Source organism: Emydura macquarii, unplaced genomic scaffold, assembly GCF_026122565.2.
Source record: "Emydura macquarii macquarii isolate MOO-44397 ecotype Brisbane River unplaced genomic scaffold, CSIRO-AGI_Emac_v2 contig_1253, whole genome shotgun sequence".
NCBI lineage: Eukaryota > Metazoa > Chordata > Testudines > Chelidae > Emydura > Emydura macquarii.
In genome coordinates, this window is record NW_027131390.1 from 79,039,194 (window position 1) to 79,062,095 (window position 22,902).

The following is a 22,902-nucleotide window of genomic DNA, read 5'->3' on the forward strand; positions in this document are numbered from 1 at the left end:
CTTCCAAATGCTTGTGTATAACTCACTAAAACATCAGGCTTGTCAATCAGTCAGTCAGCCCTATACACTGTCTCTTCAGCAACACTTCACATAGCTCCTTCCCCGAGCACTTGGGAAAGGAAATAACTCCAATTTCACTTTATCATTTTATGTGTCAGGGACCAGGTAGCGCTTCTACATTATCTCACAAAATGTACAGTTTTATTGCCAAATAATAAAAGTAACCATATATTGTTATTGCACATATATATGATAAGACGTAGGCAGCTGATATTTTAATTTCAGCAGAGGGTGGTGACATGATTTCTCAAAAGAAGCTACCCTTCTGAAAGTTAAAAGGTCAATGGCATTGTGATTTATTATTTCAAGCCCGTCATGAGACTGAAGGAGTACAATCATCATGAAAAGGAGGTCAACATTATAATCTATTCATTAAATCTGAAAGTGCACTTTTCTGTTAAAAACATTGGCTAAATTGGCCAATTGTCTCATGTTATTCGGGACTATTGAAAGTCCTAAATACCCTTTTAATGTCAGTTCCCTATTAATAATAGCACCTGGGTTTGGTTTTTCTTTCTGCCAGAAGACTGGGATTCAATTATTTTTCTTGCACTGCACCACCCATTATGAGCAAGTCAGATGTTTAATTATTGTATTTATTTATCATTTAATATTTATGTTGTTTATACTCATTCACTCTTCCAAGAACTGGAGCTTATTTTTTTAGTCTGCTATACTTGGGAAGAGCATCTATCAAAATGTGTGATCACCACATTGTTATTAATAAATATTGTTTTTCCAGGATTTTTGCTTTTGTAGTTTTCCTGTATCCTTTCTCTGGTTTTAATTTGATTCCTCCCTTGTCCTTCCAGTGACCTGTATGAGCTATTAGATATTCTATCAATAGATATTCTTTATACTGACTTGGTTTATTTTAGGAGAACAAAAGTAGCAATCCAATAACTATGTACAGATCCCTAATAAATTACATGAACAGGTATGACCTTATAGCAGGTATTAGTCACACCCCCTGTAGGTTTTCATTGTACCACCAAGGGAAACAAAAGTTTTGCAAATTCAAGGTTTCAGACATTCTGAGAAACAAACAAAACCCTACTTTCTGAGGGCCCCCTGCAATGGTATTTCAGGTTCAGGGACACGTGAGCATAGGCCTTTCCAAAGCTGTTCCAAAACAATGTTGACTACTATAGCCTTAAGGCAGCAATGAGCCCCACCTGGGCACGGGCACAGGCACCTCACCCCGTGGAGCTCATTGCAGGACCAGGCTCTATAGTATTATTTGTATTTGCCCTGGGGTTAAATTTAGGAACCAAAATCAAGAGGAAGGGAAGGCCCTCTTGGAGAAAGTTTTTACACACCTGTAGAATGACACGATCCCTGCTCTGATGCTGCCAAATGAGAGGCAACAACTGTTCGCGTTACTCCTGTGAGCAGCCCCCCTAAACTCATTGGGACCTTGATTTCAACAGGACTCTGCAGAGGCACGTCCCTCCACATGGAGCTGAATGCAGGAGCCAGGCTTAAAACAGGTTGAGGTAGAACTAAGTGGAGCTGCTCAAAGCTTCCCAAGCTGTGCCCTGGAGGGCTCAGCATCTCCCGAGAGGGTCTCTGCCCAGCGAGTGGGGGGAAGGGGTGGCTTGGTTTTTTTTACCTCTGAGGGAAATCCCTCGGGGAGCGTGACAACAACACACACTGACACTGGTCCACTCTTCTTCCTGTGCCTAGTCCCTGCTGCTGCCACTGCGCGCCTCTGACCCTCCCTTTTCTCCACCCCGAGCTGAGGGGGTGCAGAACGAAGCTCAGGGGTCGGGCAGCAGCTCCACCTTTCCTCATGGGCGAGCGCGGCCCCCCTGCATCTGCGCGTGTTCTTGGCGCCGTCCCGCAGTGTGCGCAGCCCCCTTCCTCCCACGCTCTCTGGGCAAGCGCCGCCGCTGCCTGCCGGCTCTGGGCACCGAGCAGCCAGTCGGCGGGGCTCCTCTGGGCAGCAGCAGAGGGACTTGCAGAACTGGCGGCCCTTCCTCCTTCCCTTCCAGCCCTCCCATGGCGCACAGCCGGCAGCAGCACCAGCTGGCAAGCCCAGCTCACCAGGTAACCTGGGAATGTTGGGGTCCGTCAGTGTCTCTGATTTGGCTCGCTAGACACTCAGCACCCTGTTTCTTTGCGGGCTGCAGGGCGGTCACGTTAGGTCAGCCTCCTGCAAACGTGATCGGACGCCCTGAATTTGCGTGGAGTGTTTAGAGCTGCGCCTTCTTGGGGATGCAGAACTGGAGGGGTTTGGTGTGGAGATATGTATTGGGGGGATATTGCCTAGATATGCAACATCGTCACTCCCAACGCTTTGAAATTCTCCTGTCTGTTATTCCCTGGCTTGGGAGCTCCGTTTCTGACATTTCAATCTGTCCTTAGTATGGACAGAGGAAACGAAGCCAGCTCTCCACCCAGCAGCATTTCACATTGAGAAAGTCATTCACTTCTTTATATAAAGGCACTTTTCTGCCTTTACTTTCAACAATCCTTAAGACACTAAATAAGCTTGTTAAAACTTTCCAGAACGAGTATATGCTCAGGCACTATCTAGCTCATTTTTAAAACCGATTATTAATGATTGGGAAAAGACTGTCCGTGTCAATATTTAAGTGGCTGTAGGCTTCACTAAACAGCTGCAAATGATGCTAGTAGAGAGAGGTAGAAAAATAAAATGGAAAATCTACAAAAATATAGTTGCTAGCAACAGAACTGTTCCTCAGTAGACTTTCAAAGTCTTCAATGGGCAGTCACCAGAAATAATGCTCCTGGCAATTTCTTTTCATCTCAGTGGCACCACATGAGCAATATAGGGAAGGAAAGATAAAACACAGCAACAGAAGTCAGGAGGCCTGAGATTTAATCCTGACTCATCTCCCCCCTCCCCCTCCCAGCACACACATCTTGTGTCATCTGGGGCAGTTCACAGGAGCTGTGGGTGCTGGATGCCTCTGAAGATCAGTCCTTTAATGTCCCTGAGCCTTCGTTTTTCACAGGGATGTCAAAGGGAAGTAAATTCATTAAAGTTTGTAACTCTGCTGTGGTGGTGGTCACGTTAGAGTAGGCGATGAATTCTGGGATCCTCACATGGAAGGTGTTCTAAGAGAGCAAAGTATTATAACTTACGAGGAATCCTAAAGTAAGAATGAGTTCCTATTTTATGCAATGTGAAAATGCATAACATACTGTAATATGGACAATGTGATCAGAATAAACTATTAATTTAATATATCTCATCCTGCTGAATCTGACACAAATTGGGAATCTTGAAGAATCAGGATTATTGGGCATACATCTCTTTAACAAAGGCTTTTCTTCTCCCATGTGTATCAAATACAGTCTAGCATTCCACAGATCTCTGTGATGCTTCATTGATACTGTTGCTAAGACTGAAGGCAGCTGTAAAAGAGAGGGTCATGTCCAGGCTAGTCCACTCATTTCCACAAAGCTTGACAATAAGGATTTATATTTAATGTGCTGCTTTGCAGGTAACCAGTATAGCCTGACCATGAAGTCACTTGTTCTAAAGACTATGTAGAAACTTATATTTTGAATACCAAGCAGTGATCCAGAAATGAGACAATAAGAGGAAGAATGAGTTTCTGACTTGTATAGTAATGAACATGGATATTTCTTAGTATAATTTTTTGAGTAAGCAAAACATATTTTTGGTCAAAGACATGGTAGATTTGCAAAGAAATGGTAGATTGCACTTCAGTACCTGATATGAGTGAGAGAGCATAAACTGCTCCAGTCCAGTGCAAGTGCTGATGATATCTAGTGCTGTCAACAGCAGGCAACTTTGAAGAGCTCCATGTTGCTACTTAATTAACTCTATTGTGATGGGCTTATATGCTTGTCAGCTGATGGCACTGCCCAGGTTCCTGTGAAGTAAATCTTTGTTTTACCAGTTATATTTAATTCTTTTCCAGCATCATTGGCTACAGGCATCTGAGTTGAATTATGTTTTTGTAGTGTCTGATGTGTATATTTAGCAAGAGCCTACCTCTCTGAGATGGTGATTTCAGTATCATGGTGTATATGAGCATAAATTATCATACTTTAATTCTGAGTTGCCATTTTCTTCATTACATTTATGTTCCTCCTTTTTAATCACATATCACTGCATTTATTGACCTCCCCTGGTTGATAGGACTACATTTCCCCTCACAGTATATAGGCTCGCTAAGACAAGGATGTGCTTATGAGTAAGATACACTTTTCTCCTTTCCCTATCCATCTAGAGCTGAAAATGTTATCTTTGCAAAATTACAAGCTATTGCAGGTTTGTTCTGTGAGAGTCTGAGCTTTGCCTTGAATTGGGGTTTTTTTACATCGTAGTTTACTGAGGCTAGACAATTTTATTAGTATCAGTTAGCTATTCATGGTGGGGTTCTAGGGAGGATGGGGCTAGGCTGTTCTCGGTGGTGGCAGATGACAGAACAAGGAGCAACGGTCTCAAGTTGCAGGGAGGGAGGTCTAGGTTGGACATTAGGAAAAAGTTTTTTACTAGGAGGGTGGTGAAGCACTGGAATGGGTTACCTAGGGAGGTGGTGGAATCTCCATCCTTAGAGGTTTTTAAGCTGCGGCTTGACAAAGCCCTGGTTGGGATGATATAGCAGAGGTTAGTCCTGCTTTGAGCAGGGGGTTGGACTAGATGACCTCCTGAGGTCCCTTCCAACTCTAATATTCTATGATTCTATGATTCTATGATTCTATGACTAAAACTTTGCCTGAGAAAGAAATTATTTGTTAGAAGCAGAAGTAGGCCAGCACTGGAACCCTGAATCTGCACTTCTTCAAATTCTGGTATATTCTGATTTGAATTCTTGGAATTGAATCCATCCATCTGATTTTGGTTCTGAGCCTGATCCAGAATCAGAAGTGGCTTATTTTCTACTGATTAGTCAGAAGTAGCTGAAATCTTGCAAGAATACCCAATCCCATGATATTTCAACCTTTGGGGGCCAAAATCTAATTGAAAACAGATCTTTAACCATCATCCTGCCTCTGAAGCTTATGTGGATCCAGACTCAATTGATAATCTAGTCAGAACAAAAGCTGCAGAAGATTAATAAAGTATACTTCTGTAATTTAGTAAGACCCAAAACATGTTTGACATAATTGTTCTGCATAGGGCCAATATGTTTTTGTATAACACTAATATTCTCTTATTGGAACAGATAGAAACAGATGACCGAACAGCTTTGGTTTGTAAGCCTAGGAATAAAGGAGGAAACAGTGGTCTCCCATCAGCCGGTTATAACATTATCAACTCTATCATAGGATCAGGAATAATAGGTAACTACACTTTTCTTCACTCTAGTTTTATCACCCTTCCATATTTGTATAAATCTCCAGTTGTATGAAAAACATTCTCACAAATTATTTTGCTGCTGTGACTATGGTATTATTACATTATTATAATGTATATTTGTTCTATGAGAGCATTACACACGTCAGTTGAGATCAGAGGACCCATTGTGTTAAATACTGTGCAGCCTTGTTGGCAGACCCAGCAGAGAGATCAAGTACTGGTTGGCCTTAAGACTGAGCTACCCTTTGTCCTCAAAAATGATCCCTTTGAATTAAGTCTGATGTACACACAAAGAGGACAGTGCTAGGGAACTCTGCACTGTTTGCTCCTGTTTTGGGGGCAAATAATTGATTTTTTTTTTAAACAGAATGCTTCCTTTACAACAAGATCACCGCAAATAAGTAGCAAGTATTTATAAAAAAGTCTTTTCTCTAATCTTTTGTTTGTTTTCTTTATTCATAGGATTGCCTTATTCAATGAAGCAAGCTGGTTTTCCATTAGGAGTATTGCTTTTATTTGGTGTTGCCTATATCACAGGTACTATGAAAGTCATTGCTGTAATAAAGTGAAAACGTAACTAGTCTTGCAAAAATTAGCTTCAGTTGAACTTCATAATAATTAAAGAAGACTATTTGTGAATTAAAACTTTCATGTAAAGGCAGAGGTTTCTTTGGTTTTTTTTTTTTTTTTTTTTTACTTACCTCACTAATCTTCTGAGTAGATTAGTCAAAGTAGAAAATTATGCTGTTTCTTCTGTGTGTTTCATTAGGAGGGAAGTCTGGTTTCCTAGATTATGACATTAGTGTGAGATGTACATAAAGGTTTTTCTTACAAATCACTTGTTTGCATTCAAAAGTTCCAATGCTAATTAAGGCCTTGATCCTCAAGTGAGTTATACACCACTTGTGTTCCAAATTCACAACATAGATTGAAACTAATAAGTTAAACAGTTGAGTATGGTAATTATTCAACAAAAATGCACCTAAATTCTCTTAGATTTGTATTCATGAAGGGCCAAATTGCAGAGGCCCATGGTAGGCATTTACTTACCTAAATAAACCCCGTTGGTGTCAATGGGACTATTTTTGTCAATTCTTCTACCTGTGAATAAGCCTTGTGGGTGTCCAGCCTTTTAAAACCTGAGAGGCAAATATGCTTTTGGCCCTGACATTGTAGGAATTAATATTCCTAAAAGAGTCCAAACAAACTATTGTCAGCTACATAAATTTAAGTGGGCAAAGGAATCTTTAAAATATTTAGGAATAAATATTGTGAAGAAACATAATCTTTTTAAGGCAAATAACATTGAATAAAATAATACAAAACTTGGAGGAATGGAACAAATACGAAATTTCTTGGATAAGTAGCATAGTGTCAGTGAAGATGAATGTCTACTCTAAGTTGTTGTTTTTGTTTCATTGCATCCCTCTTGGTATACTTGATATGCCATTAAAAACATGGCAGGATGCACTATTAAAATTCCTATGGAAACAAAAAACACAAAGTGGGTGGGTTGTAAAGTTCTGCATAAGACTACAAAATCGGGTGGATTTATTTTCTCTGATTTGGCTTCTTATAATTGTGCATCAGAATTAAAAGATATGATCAACCGGATTAACAATAGAAACATTAGGTAAAACTCAAACAAGACTGGAGCCCAAATATAGCTATTCGAAATAATTGCTGGGTTAAAAAGATATTTAAGTTGCCACCTTTAAAAATCACCCATACATCCAGACCACATTAGCAGCTTTGGACAAATTTGTACAATTTCAGTAGCCAAGGCCCTCTCCCTAGCTTCTTTCATTAATAATCCTATTAATAATAGTTATTTCCTAGGGATAATTATATTTTAAATAATTAATTTATATCAGAATGACTATTTGTTGTGGGTAAGTGCTGAGATTACTCGATTCGCACAACTGTCCCTGGGTCCTGATTTGAAATCATACCAAGAGTGTGTAATTATGTAAATAATATAAATATCCTGTCTTCTCAATATTTACAAATCAACCATTTTATTGTGAAATCTGGATACAAGGCAGCTGTATCTAGACCTTTAATCACATTTGAGGAGCTGACCAAACAGGAACAAAAGATTTAATTTCCAAGATGTATTCAGTTTTGATTGAAAAAAATCTTGATAAGAAAACAGGCCAGATGCAAAGATGGGAGAGGGATCTGGACAAATAAATTGATCTGGATGAGTGGGTTTCAATTTGGGAAAGGGGATATACATCTTCAATTTGTATAGCTCATAAAGAATTTTTTTTATAAATGACATTTGACTCCCGTTAAGATCCATCATATTTTTGTTACTAGAAAGGCACTTTGTTGCTGGGGTTGTGGGGAAAGGGAACATACTTGCACATGTAGTGGGTGTGTCCAGGAATTAGACAGTTTTGGGAGGAAATTATTAAAGAGATTCCTATTATGACTTAATGCTAGATTCCTAGAGATACCCTAACCTGTTACATAATGCTCCTAAAGGATCTGCGTTTTAATCAGAATAACAAATTAGTTTCTTTTTTTATTGTTAGCAGCTAAACTTTTTCCAATAATGTGCAATACAAAGGTAACTCTTCCTCTTATGGAATTGTATTATAGTAAAATATGGGCTGCCCTTGTAATGTAAAAAGTTTTCACACCAAGTATACACACAAGAGAAGCATAAAAAAGAGGATGGGTATTTAGAAATTTGGTCAGCCTTTTTAGTTTAATCAGAGGATGAGGTCTCTCCAGCCAGCAAGTTGGAATCTTTAGTCAGGTTTCTTCAATAGTAACCTGATCCAGAATAAGTAATAAGTAATGTATAGTGTGGTATGTTAGTATTTTATTATAATTTTGTCCTAGTAAAAAGTTAAAAACAAATTTAAAAACATGCTGTGGTCTTTCTTCTGAACCTTAGCAGATTTCAGGGCCTTGCAGGTTGGTTTAATATAGGGGGAGAAATCAGTGATGTGTAAACTAGCTGTTTTCTTAACTTATTATTTACACTATATACATCAGGAGGTGGTCACAAATAGTACACAAGCAATTTCGTCTTTCAGAAACTTCAGCCAAAACACCAATGCCCACTTCCCAGGGATCAACTCTACTCCAGTAATTGACTCTAAGGGAGATTATGGAAGAGTAAAAAAGTTCTAGCTGCTTGCAGCAGCTCCTCCCCAAAGAAAATGTCACAAAACTAACAATACAAGCACTTATTCAACAACTGATTAGTATTCTCGTGGCAGGAAAAAGACCTTGTAAAACTTAACAGCAACATTTCGTGACTCCCACCATAGTAATAATATCTCAAAAAGGACAATGGTCCAAAATTAGTACTTTGAGGCTGACTCTTTGCCCTATTCTGCACCTTTGGCACCACTCAGGCTGTGCAAAGGGAGCAGAAACTACCCACAACTCTCAACTGGCAAAGCAGTGGCAGGCAATTGAGAAGGCATAGGGATAAGATTGATGTAGACTATGGCTTATTTAAATACAAATTTTCCTCTTGCTGTATTAGTCACTCTTAATGGTCACAACTTAAGAGATTCAAATTCCACAAGATGGACACTATTGCTCTAGCTGAAAGTTTTTTTCGCCATGAATAATTCCAAAATTTTTGTTGCTCTTGTTAACAGTAAAACAATGTGTCAATAGAATTCTGCTTCTAAATGGAAAAATATACCACAGAATGCTTTCAAGGTGGGAATTGTTATTAAATAAAAATAATTAACACAAATAGAATTTTGTTGAGCAAAAAGGACTGTTGCGGTAGGCATACACTGCAGGAAGATCATTTCTAACAACAAAAAGGGTAAAATTACAGACTACGTACACTAGCAGATTTTAAAAGATGTCTTCTTTAATCACTTCAGCAGATTTGAAGGCGTGATAAAGAATAGTGGTTTTTGTAATGTTAATTAATAACTCTAGAATACAAATCATGACTTGTTCATAACTGATTTTTGGGTAAGAATCCAATGGACAATTTAATCATTTCAATACATGTGCCATGTGTAGTTCCACAATCTACCAGTTGTGCAGGGTAGTTTTTAGCAAACTTTTCTAGTAAGGGTTACAATGTCAAGTGTATCTCATGCTATGGATATCTGTGAAATGAAATCTTCATTTAAAAAAAAAAAAACATCTGGAAGTAATCTATGATAGAGATAAGATTGACAAGATTATACTGAAAACAGACATTTTTTTATTTTATTTTTTTAATTTGTTTTCTGTGTGTTTTTTTTTTAAAACTACTGAGAACAGTCCTGCATTGTCAGACTAAATAACCTAGCAGTGTAGTTCTTTTCCATGTCTAAGTTCTGTGATTCAAAGATCCATTGCTATAATAATATTGTACATTTCTTGTACAGGGTCAGCTTGGGATACAACATAATTAATGTTGTGCGTCCCTGATAATGTGCAAGGCTGCTGTCTGCTACCAATTATCATGGACGTGTGTATGTTGTATGTGAATTCACATGCTTAAGGGAATTGCTCTGCATTCTGTATCCTTATTAACCTGCTACACAAATTCCCTATTTAATCATTATGAAGAATTATAAAGGATATGTGGAACCTTCCTGAATTGTGCACTTAACTGGTGATTTTTATAACTATATACTAAGCAGAATTTCAAACAAGCCCTGCAGTTTTAGCATCTGTCAGGAGATGATAAATAATGATCCTGTACACTGAAAGGAACTATGGCTACTAGAGTATATAGCACCTAGATAACAGGCAGAGTGAAACCTGAATGGAAATGGGATGGTAAGTCAAGGCAAGACAGCAGTAGCTGGGAAGACCTATCAGGGCAGTAACTTCTGCGCTATAACTAGTCCTCACCAGAGCATCTCAGCATAGACAACTGTTAGTGTTAGTTCAAGCTATGTTTTGGTAAAGGAGCCAAAGTATACCTCAGAAATGGTTGAGGTTTAATCTGGAAGTAATTTCATCAGTGGTCTCAACTCTTTCCTGAAGTGGTATTGTTTTGAATAAGAACATAATTCATTTTCATGTGCATTCAATCTCTGGTCTCTTAAAGAAAATAAATCTTTGCATATAAACACTTTGTCTAGTAAAATGGATAAATATAAAAGACCAAACATAATTTCCATGATATTTAAGTGGAAAAGGAGAGCAAAAGACAAAACAGTTAATTCTTCCACACACCCCGAACCACCGAAAAACTAAATAGCAGGCCCTCTGCCAGCAATGGATTAAAATAATCCAGAGTTTGCAGGGTTCTCATGTTTCCCCACTCTTCAAGATAGTGGTGGCATGTGCCAGCTGTGTAAGAGCCCTTTGTAATTGTGGGGAGAACTTGCCACCAGTCTTTACGTGGATTGGGGATTCTCTCCTCCCTGTCCAGCAGTCTGTCTTTGGGCAGGCTGGAGAGCAGGGGAAATCTAGTCTGCTGCTGCTGCTTCTTTTCAGGGTACCTATGACTTTACTCCTCCATGAGCTCACCACTGCTTCTCTTCAGGTAGGCTGGCATCTGTCCAGCAGGAAGGAGACCTCAGCCATTAGGGTGATAGCCTGTAGGCAAGCATAGCAGAAGGTCTTCTGGGAGGAAGCTCCTCCTATCACCCCTTCTGCCCCATTACAGAGAACACCCTGGAGGATTTTCTCTCACCTCAATAGAGGGCTTTCTGCAGGAAGGGGATATTACAAAGTCCTCTACTTTGTAGGTGTGTGTTGGCAAGGGCCCCTCCCCATATACACGGCCCAATGCTCCGGGAAAGGGTTGATCGCCAGACAATCAGCAGCCATCCTGACAAGAGGTAGGCCATGGCCCATGTCACACAGCAGAGGGATGGGGGGGCCCTTCTTTCCTGCCCCTCGAATGAGCAGTGGTGATAGGAGTGACAGCTGGGTTCCTTCCCTCCTTCCTTGTCTGCCAAAACAGGAGGCACTGTGGTGGTGGGCTGGGATGAAGGGAGACCCCAGCTTGCCAGATGAAAGGAGAAGCTATCTTACATCTGTTGGTGATTGAGGAATAGCAACAGCTTAGAGGGGAAAGCTTGAGAACGCTGACAAGTAGTTTAGAAATGGTTCATGTTGTTCGTATTTAATAACAATTTAGTTTTTATTTTTGTTGGGTCTTTTTGTTAATAGCTGCATCAATTATATATGAGAGAGGTGCTCTTTTAAAAATATGGTAGGACACTTGTAGGGGCCTGTAAGCCATACGTCCTGGTATGGTAGGCAACAGGCACATCCGGGGCAGCAACTTGTTATGCTGTGCTCCTGGATGGCTCTTTGAACTGGGGCCTTCTGGTTCTAAAACCATGAGTCTCTACTGCCTGAGCTAAAAGATCCCACTCTGTTAGCCAAGGCTGTACGAGGCTTATCAACTTCCATATGTGATGTAACCACTACTAGAGGAAGAGAAAGCACCAGCCTGAGTTGGGGGTGAGTACACACTCCCCTGGGCAGGGAAACTAATTCTGTATGCGGAAACCCCAATATCTAAGGAGTTCCAGACACAGTTCTCTTTGGATTCTCAAGGACCTGATAGTCAGGATGGCACAACCATAGGCCTGCAAATCCCTCTCTTTCCCAAGGATGATAGCTAGGAATATTCACACACTGAACCATAGTGTTTCCTTTTCCGTTTCTGCAGGCTTTTTCTGCAAGAAGGAATGACTGGGTCCTACCTACTATATTTCTGTTCGCTAAAGTTGCTTCGGTTAATGATTGTTTTCTTTGCTTTTTTTTTTTTTAATACTTTGCAAACTATTTCTTCAGAACAGAAGTAGAAAACTTACTGTCTCAAATATTTTATATTATCTTAACAGATTATTCCATTATATTACTGATTAAAGGAGGAAACCTCTCTGGTACGAACACCTATCAGGCACTGGTCAATAAATCATATGGTTTTATAGGATACCTAATTCTCTCAGCACTACAGTTCTTATATCCATTTATTGGTAAGATCACTATAAATATATACATTGTAAACTTATAATTAACTATCTTTTTTATATTACCAGAGAGCAACACTGTTGAAGTTAAAAATAACTTTTCATGACAATCCATTTCTAAGTAAAGTTTGTATTTCATTATTTTGGCAAGGAAATTAGAAATATTGCCTTATCCTTGGGCAATTTTATCACCACTCACCAAAAAAACCCAAGAAAACAAACCCTTTTAATAAATAACATCTTTCTAAAACAACAAGAAGCTTCAGAGTCTGTCCTGTAATATTTGTTTACTTGAAATAAGAAAACATGCTGGTGTGTACTTAATCCGGTCATTATATACATTCTAAAGAATGAAATCTTGGCTCTATTGAAGTCACTGGCAAAACTTCCATTGCCTTCAATAGGGCCATTTTTTCATCCCAGATATATTTGAACCTTGTGTTTTCAATGGCTAGTGATAGATATGGGCAGGCCATAAAGAACATAAATATATGGTTCAATATATGGTTCTTTAACAGATTTTTTTTAATGTAAAAATCTGTTCTCTGTTTTGTTGACCCTGGCCAAGATTTTCAAAAGTGAGTAGTGATTTCGAGTGCTTCAATTTTTGGTGGCTCAACATGAGGTACATTAAAGGGGCCTGAAATCCACAGAGTGGGTGATCAGTCCTTTCTGGAAATCAGGCAAGTTGGCCATTCAAAACACAGAGGCACACAGAATCACTAGTTACTTTGCAAAATATTTATTTTTAAATATTTTAAATTATTTTAAATATTTTTACTTGATTAGAGAAAATAAAAGAAGGTAATAAAGACAGTGACCCTATCCTGCAAAGACTCAGGCATATGCTTAAGTTACTATCATGAGCTGTTATATCGAGACCAGTGGAACTAGTCATAGTAGTAAAGTTAAGTATATGCATAACTGTTGGTAGGATTTGTGTGTCTGTATAAATGAATATATATAGGGTAATAAAGACCACGTGTATATATTTTCAATATATTTATGTGTGTATTTTTTCTAGTTCAGAAATTTGTGTGTTAATTTTAACCCCAATCCTCCAGTCTGTACTCAGGTTCCTAATGAAGTCAATAGAAGCCTAAGTGAAAACCTCTATATCTTTATGTATTTTAGCTTCCTGTTTGCATTAACCTTATTAGTCCCTCTGCCATTATCCTGGACAGAGTTCAGTAACTCTTCACCCAGTGCTAGGGAACCTTTAACTTACTGCCTCTATCCTGCCCTCACTTATCTAGACACACATCACCACATAGCATATAGCAGGTGCTATATAAAATGTATGTCTCTGCATGAGCTAGTTGCAGTTACCTTGGTATCTTCCTATATTTAAATCTGAAACACCATGGAACTGGATCACTGCAGAAGGACAAATGTTCAGTTTTAGTGGCACCCACTAAGTCTCGTAAAATTGACTACTGCTGTAGAACAAGTATGCACAATAGCTGATTTTTCAAGTTAGTATGTGGTGATGCAGCTCCATACATTTGACATCCCATGGGATTGGCTATAAATAAAACAAGAACTGTTTAATGCATATAGCTTAGTTTTACCAATAAAAACTAGAAGTTGAAAGTGATCTGACTGTCAGGGAATCATTGTTGAAAGCAATGGAGGCAATTATAAAAGCCTTTTTTTTTCCTTTTGAAGTAATCGTGGTTGGCTATAGAATTCAACTGCCTTGCACATCTGACTGGGTCCCTTTCAAATTCTCGTGTCTGTTATTTAACGCTCCCATTTTTGCTTTTATAACTCTTGATAAAACTGAAACTTGGAAAGAAATCTGTGAAGAGCAGCTGAATGAAACAGAGAGATCAGTAAACCAGCCAGAAAAAGGGCAGCCTGGATGGGGAGGCAAGGATTTCAGCTGCATGCTATCAAAAAAATCTGTAGTATGTGTTGAGCTTCTGTATCATATCTGATGTGTATTAACAAAGCGATTTTTTTTTAAGCCATGATTAGTTACAACATAATAACAGGAGACACTTTGACTAAAGTTTTTCAAACAATTCCTGGAGGTAAGTGTTTATATAACTTATTTTTGTGGGTGGGTGGGAGATTAACTAGGTAGAGTGTCAATCTAAAATAAATTTATGGCCTCCATTCCATCTATGAATCAACTATTATACTTTATTTATATATTTTAATGCCTAAATGTGCTTCTCCTGCACTCTACAGCCCCGGTCCTGCCACTTGATGGTAGTGGATTCTTGCGCTAGGTCATATGATTGAAGAATCATGGTTTAATCCTGTGCTATGCATATCCTACAGTCCATTACTTAGTAGTATGAGCTAAGATAATCATCCAGAACTATTGTCTATCTGCTGATCAATGTTAGATGGTATACAAATTGTTTCTTTAATGCTGTTTAAACAGTAACATTTCTACATAGCTGAACATGTATTACAAATGTAATGCTTAGGATATTCTCTAATATGATAGATCCAAAATGTCATGGCCCTTTTAAGACTTAAAAAAAAAAAAAAAAAAAAAACCACTAATGCATGGGGAAAAAAAGATCAGTCTTCCCAGCATGACGGTTAAAACAATAATACCAACCTGCTTCGCTAACCAAGCTGCCAATAATAAAACAAGCTTTCACTTTGAGCTGCACAGAAAGCAGAATTCTTATCAAATTCTGTCCCCTGCTATATGCAAGCACAGAGGGATGGGACAAGACATGCTCTTGGGTTTGGTCTTGATTGATGGGTCACTCCTCTGAAACTTGGAGGCTATTTCAGACCTTGCTTTGGAGAGCTAGATTTTTCTGTTGTAGGCTATATATGTGCAAGTAGGAGGGGATTTTCCGAACACCTCAGCTTTGGCCTAACTTGGTCACACTGAGGTCAGTTGTAAAACTCTACTGATTTCAGTGGAGTAGTTAGGCCAACACTGAGCACTTTCAAAAATCCCAGCCATCTTAGATGTTTATAATATATATGTCTACGCACACAGAGATGCCTTTTCATAGGTAGCTACACACACAATACAGTACTTACATTGTTTAGTTTATGCTCAACAGTGCTCAACTTATGCTCACAAAATCCCTGGGAGCGTACAAAGGGCAGTTGTATGTGCCCTCAGGCCAGGTAATGCCTAACCTAGACTTCAGTGGGAGTTTGCTTGATTTCAGTTTGGGGCAGGGTCTAAGGTACGTTGCTACTAGAGTTTCAGACATAACTTATCTGTTCCTCACATCCATTTCTTATAAAAATCTAAATTGTAATTTTTTCCTTTGTTTTAGTTGGTCCTGATAACTTACTTACTGACCGCCAAGTCATTATTCTGTGTATTACCCTCATCTTTACCCTGCCTTTATCTCTGTATCGTGACATAGCAAAACTGGCAAAGGTAAATCGTAATGCCAATGAATCTCTTGCTTCAATTATATCAAATAATTGTTTTAAATGCAGCTTATTAAATCATGAGAAACATCCAGAGAACTGGCAACAGTTTATTACAGCACAGTAGAGCACTTGTATAGGCTAAATTCTCCTTTGCAACGCACAACTCTATTCTGTTCTCCCTTCTTGTGTGTATTCCCTGTTGTTTTCATTGGGATTTCATGGCATGTTTCACTGCCCACTGAAGTCAATGGGAGACTTTTTTCATTGACTTAAATGGATGTTGAACCCTCAGTGCATGTTAGGAGAGTAGAATACATTTGAAGAGATCTGTTGTGTGGCTCAGACAAGTGAATTTAACACTGACTGAATAGTCCCAGTGCCGATGGACTTATTTTGAAGTTCTAAGTACAACTGAGTACAAACCAATAACATCACGTTAGCTGAGAGCTGAAATTATTACTGCACTCCTAAAGAAACCATACATCAAATGTAGGGCCCGATGGTGGTAGTACATCCATTTCAGTGGGAATACTTACGTTGCAAAGTACTACACAACATGGGAAAAGGGATCACAATCTGGTCCTTAATTAATATAAAAGAACTTACCACATTTACATGTCAAACATTTTGAACAAGCACTTTAAATTCATGATAACTTGACTGAATGAAAATGAAATATACTTACAGCAGATGTTAAAAAGATGGAATGATTAGCAGTATAAAACAATTCAACATTCTGTAATTTCATTAAATTATAATTTTCTAAATCTATAAAGAAATACCTAAATAATTTAATGAGCACACATTTCTCTATTAGAGAGAAAAAAAATCATTTATTGTAAATATTATCAGCTTTGTTGCTTGCATTGCATGCAACTAGTCCTAATCTCTGAAAGTATTAAAAACAAATTCTAGTTCTCCTTTTAATGTGGAATTTTCAATGCTCTGAAATCAGTCTTAGAATTAATTGTTGAATTTTTATCACTTTCTTCACGGGCATGAATAGTTTATATCAGAATTAATTTTCATTTGTAATGAAAGAGTAGAACATTTTGGTGGCTTGCCTAGAGTATTAATTAGCTCATCTCATTATTAATGCCAGTCAAGTGACTGAATGAAGTAAAGTGAGTTTGGTGAACTGGATTTGGTTCTAATACTGATGTTGCAAACTTTTATTTATGCACAGGTGGCAACCACAATCTGGTTTCAGCTACTTACTGTTACGTCATCTCCCCCTAAGAGTGTAATCATTTATATAATAATGACTGTGGCAAAGCTATAGTAGCCAATAGGCAATCGGCAAACTTTTACCGCAGTATTGCAATTTAATCCCTGAAGCTAGACCCTTTATGTCCATGCTGATCAGAATGCAAAACCAAGGACTATGTACATTATATATCTTTACAGTTGCATGCTTTATAAAACCTTAAACTTAAAACTTTTATAAATGTGTCTTTTATAAATGTCCTAAATGATATAGAGCCAAACTCAGACCTGATGTACACAGATGCAACTTCGCTATTTCCATGAAGTTGTACTTGCTTATATCTGGGTAGACTCTGTCTTATATTTGGTAATTTCAGATTGTCATGTTATACAACAACCCAAATAGAGGAAAATATTGCTGTTCACGGGAAGGGACTAGCCAGACTGCTTTCTCAAAATACAAGGGCAGAGAGTCGTATTTGCTCCTACACAAACATTGGCCTGACCACTTAAACAAAAATAAAACCAAACAAAACCTCCTGTATCTACATAATTACAGTTTCCATTTACTCATAAAATAAGCTTTCTTTTAGTGATAGATATAATGGGTCTGATTTTGTTCAGTGCTACTGAGCACCCATGATTCTAAATGAAATGAGGAGGAACCAAAGATGCTTAGCATTTCTGCAAACCAAGCTCTTTGTAGTAGCGATGGACTAAAGGCTCAATCTGTCATAAAGCTGGTAAAAGACAATGACAGCAAATAAAACGAAGAAATCTTGTTTTTTGTTTTTTTTTTAAAAGAAAGCATTCCAAACATCTGATTTTGTGAAAGGCAGATACTTGAAAAATGTAGCTAAGCTATTAATTTCACTTTTTTGAAGAAAGAAAAAAGTTGAACTAGAATAATACATTGCTAAAAGTACTGAAATTCTGACTAGTGAACTGATAAAATGTTTGGATTGTAATTTGCAGATATCTTTTATTTCTCTGATTTTAACAACTGTAATCCTGGTCATTGTGATGATAAGGACAGCTACTCTCAGCCCACTAGTGTAAGTATTTTTTTTTAATCACTTCTGGCTGCCACAGACTGAACTTAACAAATCCACTGTGCTTTATCTATTGTGGTTATATTGCATTTCTGTTTATAGAACTAGAACACCAGGTTTTGTTTCTTTTGGGAATTGGAAGTAACATACTTTTTACTAAAACAGCGAGAATTCTGTGGCACCTTTTTGCTGAATACAGACTAACATGGCTACACCTCTGGAACTCATACATTTTATTAATATCAAAAGGAAAAGTTGTTCTAAACCTGCCATTCAGTTCTATTGAGATTAGAACTTGTGTGATGTAGGCAAACAGAAGGGATGCAGCCACATATGTGATGTTCTGAGTAAACTATCAAAGAAGAATTCAAATAATGGCTGAAATCTCATCCCTAACTCACCTACATTGAGCAGCTCTCTCCTAGGATTAGAGCATTTTATATAAGGCATGCAAGATTGTCCACTATTTTATTGCAGCAGTTTCCATAGACGAAAAGGTAGATTGTGCCTGGTTCAAGCAGGGGACATTCTTTTTCTTGCATTTCCTGGGCAAGGGACCATTTACAATAGCAGTCGTTTGCTTAGAAGAGCAAAGGGGGGACCTGCTTCAGCTCAGCATCTGGGTGTGTGAATCACTCCAAAGGGGAAGCAAGAGAATTGAGGAGGAAGCACACTGCCACTGCATGGTGGAGTGTTAGCAGAGAGATCGTGGCTCGTAAAGCACAATTGCTCCCAGATTTCCTCCTGGAATGGCGCATGAGTACAAAAGTGAGCTAGTGTTTTAATGGCCCAATCTGGTTCAAAGTGGTATGGATTGAGGATGGTGTTTGTCTTAACATTCTTCATTCTTGCTCATATTTGTGTTACATGAGGCCCGTAATGCTGTTTTGCATATTTTCTGGATTAATATGTAGCGATTTAAAATTATTACATTAAATCTACTGAACCATAAGGACATGTTGCTTTTGGATACTGTCTCTCAGATGATATTTTATTCCATCTCATTCTGTCCTTAGAAGACAGTATTTTCAGAAATGATGATTCTGAGAGTAGATGAATTTTTCTGTCCTTGAAATGTCATGTCTAACTGTTTTTCACATAGGGGACAGTTAAATTGGAACTGATGTTAAATAAAAGCTAATGTAGACTCTGAATATAATTAATGTAATTAATATTGACATTTCACTGTTCATTAAAACAGTTATTTCAAATTTCAGAACTGGAAAACAACTAAGGGAAAACAAAAAAGTTAAACTGTACAGTAAATAAAAACACTATCCCATCGCTCTCAGCCAAATGAGGAAATTGTAGTCCAGCACTTTTCACTGTACTTTGAGTAATACTTGGTGTTGCAACGTTCCAGATGATTCATTGTATGCATTTGCAGTGGTAATCATTTTTGTAATTCTGCTACAGCAAGGTGTTTGTGGATCTAATGCTCCTCCTTCATGACCCAAAACATCTGTTTTATCCATTAAGTGAATGGTGTCCTTAGTCATATATGAAATTCCTTTAGTAAAGAAAACAGACTTTATCTGAAAATATACTTAATTTTTTATCCATTGGGTTTGTTTGTGCAGTATTTTCAGTGTTTGTATGTGAAATAGCTTCTTACACCATAGAGGTGTTAGTATGACTGTTTGAACACTGCTGCACATAACCATTTATTTGTCTTGTTTGATCACTTTCCGATAATTGGGCCAATCATAAAGTATATTTTTTTTTATGTTGGCAGAGTAGCTAGAAAGACAGTCTTGTTTCTGAAAATGTGACAAATGTACGTGTGCACAATCAATCAAAGATGATCCATTCAGAACTGTGGTTTTTTCCTTGTTTTGCTTCAGTGGAATGATCTGGTAAACTGTGCTTTCTCATAGAGCTTGTTAAATGCATGTTTGAAAGAGAGATCTCTAATTCCCCTGTCAAAAATAAATTAATATATAATGGCTACTGATGATGACCTTGTTACTATGGTAACTTCATCATAGTAGGGTATTGTAAAACATGGAGTATGGTTCAGTTTTCTTTTTAATTACAAAATCAATGTTGATTTTTTTTTTAGTGATTTCTGGTATTTTACTGTAGATTACTCTCTGAGGCTTCTTTGAGGCACATTTTCATTTTTTTAAACCCTTCTTCTTTCAAAATCTAATTTAATAAAGAGATTAACTGGTCCAGAAGCCTCATAAACCTTTTCCTGGTATTTATTTCTGGAATTTGTATATTTAGAATGAAACAATACTTTCATTGTGTAAACCTTCTTTTAATTTTTAGTTAGTATTCTCTCCTCTTTTCTCTTAATGATAAAATGAGACAATAACAATACAAATGTAAGTTAACTAATATGTGTCCCATCCTTTTATTATAACAAATGAACCAAGTAAATAATGAATAGTCCTATTGGCTTTAGTGGGACCACATGTGTAAGGCCTACTCTGTGTATATAAAAGTTTGCAAAATTAGGCCTTAGACTGACCCTAAGCCTAGAATGGGCAAAAATCCTATAATTATTGATTCTAAAGAGGAACAAGGGAGACTAATTTGCTCCTATCTCAGCTTGCACAAAACCAAAAAATGGTGCTTGCCAATGGTACATGTCTTTGTAGGAAAGTGTGCTGCCATTGGCTGAAGCCACTGGCCTGTGTTGGTCCACTTGGTTGGCTGGACTTATTTTATGGGTTGACCCTAACATTAGGTTATATTATAATAAGGAGTTCTTTCTCCAGTGCACAGCCATTGACTGAATCTCCCAGCTACCCTCCATTGCATGCTCTTTCAAAGTCATGCTTGGCTTCTGCAATGGCATGTGCAAACAGGTACATTAATTTTAGTGCTGCAGGTTTTAATTTCCTTCTTACACCGTGACTTTGCTGCTTTTTTGTGCATAGCTTTTGCAGTGGTGGTAGTGCAGGGTTTTTCTTTTAAAGATTCTGTTTATATGACAAATTCAAACTTCAGGCCACTTCCTGATGGGTCTGTGATCCAAATAGATCATCTACGTACTTACTATGTGGATGAGGGCTATATATCCTATTTTACAGTCAGGGATCTGTGGCTGAGACTACATTAAATGACTTGCCCAAAATCACAGAGGAACTTTCTGTCTGAACTGGAATTGAACCCTGGTCTCTTGAGTCCCATTTCAGTATCCCACCTGCTAAAGGGGGGTGAATGAGAATAGTCTTTTCATCTTGTAGCATTTAAGAGATGGGGCACATGTTTCTCCTTGCAGAATAGATATCCAGTAATCCACCACTTGGACAGATGGGTGTCAGAATAAATGACTTTGAGTGAAGAGTGGTGGTGATATCAATATGGTGCTACCAGTGTGTCAGTACAGCTGGTCTCAGTTTACATAAAGATGAGTCAGAAGCCCGTACAAGGAATGAGAGTATTCCACCTTTCTAAGCTCCTAGCATGACTAGACCTTGGGTTTACAGAGGTTTATTAGATCCAAGTTAAGTAAACCTGTGTCTTTTAAATACTTTTTTAGCCATTTTCAACAAACAGTGCATTTGTGTCCTCATTCTAGCTTGCCTATATCACCATTTTAGATTTTATTTATATTATATTCTTGCTTTTAAATCAGCAACTATGGATTTCAGTCTTTCTTTCTTGTCTTATGACAGTTCATTGCAGCCTCCCTGACTACCAGAGTCTTTGGATGGATGCTTGGACTTCTGAACTGTGTTTGGTTCTTAGAGTTTTCTGTTCTCTTTGCCCTTTAGAGAGGAGACTAAGAAAGTAAGCCAAATATCCCTAATGTATTTTGTGGGGTCCAAAAGCTCAGCAGGCCTTTTTAACTTAATCTAACATTTTTCTTTTAAATCCTTTTTGTATTCCTAAAAGCTTGTGATTTAATCAATATATTTTTCTTTATTGGTGATATAACTGAGAATCTGAAAAAAGCTACGTAGAGATCTGTTTGATTGTGGAATAGTCATTCAGGGAAGTGATGGAAGCTCCATTGTTTAGGCTAAGCTTTAAATGGTCTGTTCGGGTGTTGAAGGTCCAGTCAAAGTATGCCAAGAGGCAGACCTAAAGTAGACTTTTTGCCACACTTATTTAATTTCAAATGCAATTTTCTTATGTTGTATACAACTCTCCTGGGAGTTTCTTCTGGTAGGCTTGTAGTAATTTGGCATTGTTGAGGGAACAATGCCAAACCATGCTTTAATGTTAATTTTCATTTAATCTAAAATTAAGATATCTGCTTTTATTGGGTGGGACTGAGGGGGAAATTATCTTTGGAAGGCTTCAGAAAGAATTTATATTTGTGTCAGGACATGTTTTGGTTTGACTTTTTTCCCTTCTAGCAAAACTAGAGTCAAGGCATTATATATTTTTTTCATATTTGCTTTCATTGCCTGTCACCTATATAAATAAATAATCACTTTGGTCTGAAGCTGATGATGTAGCTGTTAAGAATATCCAGTATACAGCCTACAGTTTTTGGCCTCATTACATTTGCAAGGGCTGTGGAGTAAAAAACACCATTAGATTTCATCTCCCTCATTTTACTTCCACCTGTTTGTAGCTGGTTAATTTTTTAACACATTCAAAAATAACAATGGGTTAGGATTATCTCATCTTCAGAATGTAGTGGTCTTCAGATTAATTAATATTACATAAAGCTATTTCATGATTTAAGAATAAAATTATAAATATATGTTGTTAGGAAAGGGATAATAGGTAATGCCATTTATAAAGACAGAGCATTTTAATTTTTGGTGTTGATTTCGAAAGATTACCATGATGTTCTTGTCTGCATTATAAATAAATCACCACAAAAACTTTGAAAGCATCTTCTAAAGATTGCACATAAATATAACTGTGAGAGAATTACACATCTGGCAGCTGATCACAAGGATGAAAGACCAGATATTCAAGAAAACAACATGAAAGTCGGAACGTGATGCTCTCGTGATCTTTAATAATCATATAATAACCAAAGAACTGTCACATATAGTGAAATCCAGAAGTAAAAACAAAGATGCTC

The 22,902-nt window shown here is 37.7% G+C and overlaps 1 protein-coding gene across 1 annotated transcript in view; it reads left to right on the forward strand.

Moving 5' to 3' along the window:
- The first annotated feature begins 1,656 nt into the window (after nt 1–1,656).
- The window catches only part of SLC38A11 (solute carrier family 38 member 11), a 43,165-nt gene continuing 21,919 nt past the window's right edge, over nt 1,657–22,902 (forward strand). Inside the window, exons 1-7 of the mRNA XM_067549878.1 lie at nt 1,657–2,109; nt 5,229–5,346; nt 5,825–5,899; nt 12,151–12,285; nt 14,250–14,315; nt 15,543–15,649; nt 17,827–17,906. Of these exons, the coding sequence (XP_067405979.1) occupies nt 2,062–2,109; nt 5,229–5,346; nt 5,825–5,899; nt 12,151–12,285; nt 14,250–14,315; nt 15,543–15,649; nt 17,827–17,906 (629 nt within the window). The 5' untranslated portion in view covers nt 1,657–2,061. The remainder of the gene's footprint in view (nt 2,110–5,228; nt 5,347–5,824; nt 5,900–12,150; nt 12,286–14,249; nt 14,316–15,542; nt 15,650–17,826; nt 17,907–22,902) is intronic.